Here is a 7,053-nt window from a genome sequence, read left to right as displayed (position 1 = left end):
GCCGGGAGCGCTCCCGGGGGCTTAGGCTCGGTGGAAGCCGCCGGCATTAATTAGCGCGGATGAGCCCGCCGGGTAATCCCGCCGGGGCAGGCAGAGCCTGGCTGCCCACACCGGCATCCTGGAGCTCCGGGGCTGCTCTTTTTAGCTTCTAAACCGGAAACTGGGACAATCGCACGGGGTCAGGCAGGGGGGAAGCGGAGCCGGCGGAGAGCTGGGGCTGCTCCGGAGCTGCTGGCTCCGCCGGGGTTTGGGGTCCCGAAAAGGATCCGTGGGTTTCCCGAGTGGGGAGGTGTGTGACGATGTCCCATGGCCGTGCCTCGCAGCTCCGCTTTGAAACCAGGATGAAACCATCCTGGAGCACAACTCGCTGACAGGCAGAGGTGTTGAGCCCTGTAGCCCATCCCTGGCCCACCGGTGTCCCCAGCCACTGGATGTAGGGTGACATGGGGGGTTTGGGTACATGGATCCCTGTACAGAGGCACTTTAGGGTTTGGGGTGGTCCTTGTGTGCAGGAAAGGAGGCGAAAGGCCTGGAGCACCCCGAGCCCTTTTCCTTCCTTCCTGGCCTTTGCCTCGGCTCAGCCCTTCCGCCTTCCCAGCCTGGCTCCTTGGCTCTGTCCTGCAGCCTGCGCTGGCTCCCGGGGGCTGCCACTCCTACCCGCTCCCCGCAGGTGCCCCCTCTGCCTGGCACTGCCCGCTGACCCTTTCTGAACCCCAAAAAGCCATGGAGGGAGAGCCCATCCTGCGCCTCCGCATCTTCAACCTCAATTGCTGGTGAGTCCAGACTTCCCCAGGCTGTGTGGGGGGAGATGGGGGCACCACATTGGGGAAGGGTCCCACCTTGGGGTCACCTTCGTGTCCCCTTCATTTTGGGGTCACACCACTCTCCCTGCCCCAGAGGGTCATGAGGTGCTTGGCTGGCTAGTGCCTCTTGTCCCTTCCATGCTCGTTAGCCCCAGAAAAATCCCCCATTTGCTCCCCAAGCAAGGATGAGCTGCCTCAATCCTGCCGGCAGGAGAAGCTGTCCCCAAACAGCCTCCCTGCATCTTGTCCCCATGTCCTTGCATGGCCCTTCCATCTTTTCCATGTGCATTCTGCTTCTGCTGGTACTGGAGCCCTGTTTCTCTCCCTCGTTTCGGGTCACAATGGTCCCCAAGAGCCCCATGGCCCTGTCCCCACCAGGCTTTGACTGTCACCCCTCTGTGGCAGGGCCATCCGCTACCTGAGCAAGCGGCGGCAGCAGCGCGTGCGGCTCATCGGGGACACGCTGCGCCAGGAGGGCTTTGACCTGGTGCTGCTGCAGGAGGTGAGGCCAGTTTGTGTCCCATTCCCAGCCTGGGAAATGGCCGTGGCTGTTCTCAGCCTGTCCCTCTGTCCTCCAGGTGTGGAGCGAGCAGGACTACAGTGAGCTGAAGGTGAAACTAGCAGGCTGTTATCCCTTCTCCCATTACTTCCGCAGGTGAGAAGGGCAAGCTCAGCCCCCCAGGGCTGTCTGTGGGGCAGTGCCAGGGCTGTGCCACGTCCTTGGGGTGTGCCACTTGCAGAGACCAGTGCAGGTCCTTTAGGTCACCTCTGTAGCTGTGGGATGCTCACAGGACCACAGTGGGATCCAGGCACCCAGGGAGTCCTCCTGGCCCAGGGCTAGGGCGAGGCAGAGGTTTTGGGAACCACATCTCCTCACTGTTCTTCCTCCCTCCCACAGTGGGGTGATTGGCAGCGGCCTCTGCGTCTTCTCCAGGTTCCCCATCCTGGACACGCTCCTCTACCAGTACTCACTGAACGGGTACCCCTACATGGTAGGTGGGTTTGGGGGGCATGTGGCACCATGGTGTCCATCCCCACAGAGCCTCAGTAGCCCTGATCTGCCCTTCCTCCCCTTGAGCAGCTCCAGCACGGGGACTGGTTCTGTGGCAAGTCCGTCGGTCTCGTCGTTATGAAGATCTCAGGGATCATCTTCAATGTCTATGTCACCCACGTAAGCAGCCCAGGGAAGAACCCAGCATGGGGGGAACAATGGGGAGGAGGGGAATGAATGGCCATATCCCTGTTTTACTGTTCCCCTGCTTTAACCACTGCTCTCCACCCTCTGCCCTGTTCTATGCACTGATTTAATAAAATATTACTCAGGGCAGGGGGCAGGGACCCATAACGTGGTTGTGCACTGGGATGAGCATCCCAGGCTCTCCCCAGTGGGGGTGAAATACAAACAGAGGTGTTGGCAGGGACTGTTTGGAGGGGTTGGGTGGGTTTGCAGGGAGCAGCGCAGGAGTCAGAGCCCCTTTGCTTTCCCTCTCTCTCCAGCTGCACGCCGAGTACTGCCGGGACAAGGACGCCTACCTGCCCCACCGCCTGGTGCAGGCCTGGGAGCTGGCACAGTTCATCAGGTGAGCAGCTGTGGGGTGTCCCCTGCAGGCCCCCAGGACACGTGTGGTCACCCCTATCCCTGGGGCTTGCACTGCAGAGAGCTCCCATTGCACCAGTGCCAGTCAGGAATAAGGTGGAGGAGCACTGGGCAGGTCCCAGTCACTCCAGCTGGGTGCCAGGCAGGGCAGGGAAGGACAGCCACCCCTGTCCCCACAGACACACCTCAAAGGCAGCAGATGTGGTGCTGCTGGGAGGGGACCTGAACATGCACCCTGATGATGTGGGCATCCGGCTGCTGCGTGGCTGGACAGGACTGCAGGACGCCTTTGCTGAGGCCATGCACTTTGAGGTGAGCTGAGGGGCTGGGTGGGATCCCAGGGCACACCAGAGCCCCCAGCTCACCCAGGCTCTTGTCTCAGGGCTGTAAGAACGGCTGCACCCTTGTCCCTGACAACTGCTTCATTGACAAGTCAGAGCTGCTGCCCTTCCCGCTGGGCATCCGCATTGACTACATCCTCTACAAGGTAACAGGAGTGTCTGCCCACCAGCTGTGAGTGCTGGGGGTGAGGCACTGCTGTGACCCCCTTGTCCCCTCACCCAGGCCATCTCCAGCTTCACGGTGAAGTGTGAAGAGCTGAAGACCACCACGGGGCGAGCCCCAGGCGTGGACATCCCCTTCTCAGACCACGAAGCTGTGATGGCAACGCTGCACATCCAGAGGCAGGGGCAGCCTGCAGGTGCCACCCTTGGCACAGCTGGTAAGTCGGGGGCTGCTGCCAGCATCCGCTCTGTGCTGGGGGGCTGGTGGATGGACTGGTGGGGTTGGATGGAGCTCTTTGGGGATGTTTCCCCTTGTGGAGGGCTGCAGAGCGGTGGGGATGGGGAGAAGGCTGTTGGGGTGGTATGGGGAGGGTATAGGGATGGTATGTGGGGGTCCCACCCTGCTGATGGCCCCTGTCCCCGCAGACCCAGCCCTGGCAGACGTGGTGACAGAGGCACGGGCAGAGGTGGGCGCGGGGCTGCGGGCGGCGCGGCGGCAGCGCTACTCCTCGGGCAGGATGGCCGTGCTGGCCCTGCTGCTGCTGCTGCTCCAGGCTGCAGCTGCCCTGGCCACTCTGGCCGGGCTGGGCGCAGAGCAGCCCTTCCCCAAGCTCTCCTTCTGCCTGCTGGCCTTCCTCGCCCTCGGCGTCCTCGTCCTCGCCACCGCTCTCCACCTGTTCCACACCATGGAGGTGAAGATGCTGCACGGCACCGAGGACCAGATGTGGATGGTGCTGAGGGCCCTGCAGGAGCGTCCCAGTGAAGGCTGAGCTGGGGCTCTGGGTGTCCCAAAATGTCCCCTTGGCCACACCATGTCCCCTTTTTCATCCTTGTTTTTAGCTGACTTTGGGTCTTAGGCCAGCAGCACTGCAGTCAATGCAGTGGTGCAGGTTTGGCAGCTGCCTCTGGGGGAAATTAAGGTTTTTGGGGTAGATGTGTTGCACTGACCCCTGTGAGAACCACAATGGAGGCAGATTTTTATTGCTGTCTTTTTAAATACACTATTTTGTACACGGAGGGACCCACTGGCCTGGCTGGAAGGCTTGAGACACTGAGGCTCCCCTTGCCTGGGGTGGCCTCAAAGTTTACATTGGTGGCTGTTCTAGCAACCAGTCCTGACTGATGGAAAATAAAGGCAATATTTTAACCTTTGGCACGGGGCGGGCTTTATTTGAAGGGAGGGGGTTTGCAGCAGGATTGTAGGGTGGTACAAACACAGGGAGGGCTGGAGGAGGTGCTGAGGGAAATGGCAGGATGAGGGCTGAGCACAGGGTGGTCTTGCTAAGAGAGGAACCTACGCCTGGGACCCCCATCCCAACACATCTGGGCTGCCATGAGCACCATTTGGCCACAGAGGCAACAGCCAGGGACTGCAGGGGCATCTGAGGTCTGTGCAAAGGCCAGTGTGGCATTGCCAAGCAGAAGAAATCCCAAGGGGCAAGGGGGGCACAGCCACTGGTGTCCCTTGTCCTCGGTGTTAAAGTGTTGGCCCTGAGCACAATTCCCATAGGAATTCCAGGACAAAAAGCCCTTCCCTGGCCCAGGGGGCTCATGGTAGGGTTCTGACCTTGGTTTCCTGCAGCAGCTGGCGACAGTGTGGACGTGGCATCCAAAAGCAGTGGTGCAGAGCAGCTGGAGCAGCCCAGTCTGTCTGTCACTGGCCCCACCTTGTACAGGCAGATGTCCCTTGAGATGGACACTCCAGACTGGGATGGATGCCCTCAGCTGGGAGGGTGGCTTTGTGGGACCGTTCCTGAAGGCGCCCCTGCACAAATGGCATCTGCCTCTGGTGGCCAGTCACCTCCTCGCTGCTGGGAGCCACCACAGCCCCCTTCTGCAGTCCCCTGTGAGCTTTCCAGCCAGCACAAGGCAAAGGCACTCCAGCCATGCACAGGAACACCCTCGCAGCCCCACAAGGCTGAGCGCTGCTCGGTGCCTCCTCACGTGGGCATCCTCCAGCGGGTCTGGTCCCTCTGTGACAGACTTTGGCAAGCAGAGAGCTGGATTTGCTGTGGCAGCTGCTGGCACCAGGGGCATTGCCACCTCCAGAGGCAGCTCAGGGTGGTGCTCAGCCCAGGACTCACTCACACACACTCTGCAGGTCCCCAGGGAGGACTGGTGGCCCCGGGGCTGTGCAGGTCAAGCCCGGAGCTCGCTGAGCCGCTTCTCCTCCTGCAGCTGGATGAGGATGTTCCGCTTGTTCACCACCTCCACCAGCTGCTTCAGGATCTCCTGCTCAGCCTTCTCATCCTCAGGTGTCTTCAGGGCATCTGTGGGTGCAGGGGGCTGGAGTAGAGCTGGCAAGGCCACAAGGCCTGACCCGCTCCCTGCACCGTGCAAAGGGATCCTCTCCCTGGCACGTGCTGGCACTCACCCTCCTTGTTCATGTAGCTCCGGAGCTTCTCGTCAAGCTGGCACTGCTGCTCCTCCAGCTTCAGTTCCTGCACCCTGTGGGGAGGAAGAGGCTGTGCTGGGTGCTGAATTCGCAGGGGATTGGGGTGAGCTGAGCCCCCACACCCACCAGGGAGCATCCCCCAAGCCTCACGCGATCATGAGGTCCGACTCCTCGGTCATCAGATTGTTCTTCTTCTGCACCAGGTACAGCAGCTGGTTTGTCCACTGTGTGTGCTGGTCAGCCAGGCTGTCTGCAGGACAGGGGGATGGTCAGCAGGGTGCAGACCCCCACTGCAGGGTCACAGTGCTCTGCCCACCCTGGCTTTACCATTCTCATCCCGGAGTAACTTCTCCAGCTTGGTGCCCTGCTGCTCCAGCTCCCGGAATGTCACCTCGATCTCCTCCAGCCGCCTCTGGATGGCCTGCAAGGGAAGGGCAGCACTCCCCTGCAGGCCAGCACCTGCCAGCAGCAGCAGGACGGAGGGGACAGGGTGCAGTGCCACGCTGGGGACGTGGCTGTCCCCTCTGGGGTTACCTGGGCTCTGCAGAACCTCTTCATCTGGGATTCCCTGGTCCGGCGGGCCAAGGTGCGCTTCCAGGTGGGGAATTTCTCCTCTTCCCTGGGGTCTGGGTACTGTGAAAGGATGGTGGCACGGGCAGGGGGGTCAGTCCCTGCAGCAGGCACCTCCTGCCTTGGCAGCCACAGCTGAGCCAGACCTGATGCCTCTGTGAGAGGAGCAAGAGCCCCAGCTACCATCACTTGGGGAAAATCCTCACCAACTCTTTCACGATGCCAAGGCCTGTGTCCTCCTCCTCCTCTTTCTCCTCCTCCTCCTCCTCTTCCTCCCCCTCCTCGCTGTCACTCTCCTCCAAATCTGCCCAAGAAAAAGCTGTTTCAGGCTGGTTCCTCATGAGCAAGATGTGGGATACGGCAGGGTCCTGCAGGGACTGAGAGCTCTGCTCACCTGCAGACTCCAGTTTGTACCACCTACCTTTCTCCATGTCAATTTTCTCCTCCTCCTCCTCCTCCTCCTCCTCCTCCTTGCAGGCTCCTGGTCCCTGCCGCAGGGCAGGGAGGGCCTCGGGTGCTGCTGGGAGCCTCAGACGAGCTGGCTTCAGGGGAGGCTGGGGCTCTGCCTCACTGGTGAGGTTCAGCGTGGACAGACTGAGCTTCTCCAGGGGTGTAAGGATGATCTTCCTCCTGCCTCCAGTCTCCTCACCCTCCTCTGCTGCTCCTTGGGGCTCCGCTCTGGGAACCTCCTCTTCCCTCACATCATCCCCAGGTTGTGCCAGCAGCTCCTGCTCCTCCTGCATGTCACCAGCATCTGCGGTGTCCTCAACGTCCCCAGGCTCCTCCCCGGCCCGTGGGGCTGCTGGACTGGGCTGCACTGGGCTGGGTGCCCACTCCATGGGGGACACACACGACCTTCCAGCGTCTGAGGGCGCGTGGGCAGCAGCATCAGCATCCTGCAGCAGAGCCAGAGCAAGGGACGATGCAGCACAGGGCCACACCCAACCACCCCCCTCAACATTCTGCCTTTCCTCCATCACCCCCAGGGATTTAGGGTGATTTACCCCATCAGGCAGCGCCGAAGCCTCATCCCGGGGCAGGTCCATGCTGGCTGGACTGGGGTAGTGCAGCGAGCAGTAAAAATTACCTGGCGGGAAGGGGTGGGGGGCGAACTCATGTGACGACCTGCGAGGTGGAGAAGCCGCTCCCCGAGCATCCCCTGCCCCCAGGCGCTGCCTGCCCATC

General features: G+C 61.5%; 2 protein-coding genes across 2 annotated transcripts in view; one reads left to right on the top strand and one right to left on the bottom strand.

Annotated features, from left to right (window-relative positions):
- Nucleotides 1-554: 554 nt before the first annotated feature.
- On the top strand, nt 555-4,057 carry SMPD2 (sphingomyelin phosphodiesterase 2). The gene is made up of 10 exons (XM_005429362.2): nt 555-773; nt 1,209-1,305; nt 1,382-1,458; nt 1,702-1,795; nt 1,885-1,974; nt 2,301-2,383; nt 2,580-2,712; nt 2,783-2,887; nt 2,965-3,121; nt 3,330-4,057. The coding sequence occupies exons 1-10, from the start codon at nt 724-726 to the stop codon at nt 3,671-3,673; spliced, it is 1,230 nt and encodes a 409-aa protein (XP_005429419.1). The 5' UTR covers nt 555-723; the 3' UTR covers nt 3,674-4,057.
- MICAL1 (microtubule associated monooxygenase, calponin and LIM domain containing 1) overlaps nt 4,045-7,053 on the bottom strand; it is a 9,126-nt gene continuing 6,117 nt past the window's right edge. The window contains exons 17-24 of the mRNA XM_031063953.1: nt 6,873-6,955; nt 6,290-6,764; nt 6,075-6,172; nt 5,833-5,931; nt 5,626-5,719; nt 5,449-5,548; nt 5,278-5,351; nt 4,045-5,173 (exon numbers count right to left, since the gene is read on the bottom strand). Of these exons, the coding sequence (XP_030919813.1) occupies nt 5,043-5,173; nt 5,278-5,351; nt 5,449-5,548; nt 5,626-5,719; nt 5,833-5,931; nt 6,075-6,172; nt 6,290-6,764; nt 6,873-6,955 (1,154 nt within the window). The 3' untranslated portion in view covers nt 4,045-5,042. The remainder of the gene's footprint in view (nt 5,174-5,277; nt 5,352-5,448; nt 5,549-5,625; nt 5,720-5,832; nt 5,932-6,074; nt 6,173-6,289; nt 6,765-6,872; nt 6,956-7,053) is intronic.

Source organism: Geospiza fortis, unplaced genomic scaffold (assembly GCF_000277835.1).
Source record: "Geospiza fortis unplaced genomic scaffold, GeoFor_1.0 scaffold422, whole genome shotgun sequence".
Lineage (NCBI taxonomy): Eukaryota > Metazoa > Chordata > Aves > Passeriformes > Thraupidae > Geospiza > Geospiza fortis.
This window is presented reverse-complemented; position numbering and strand designations above follow the sequence as displayed.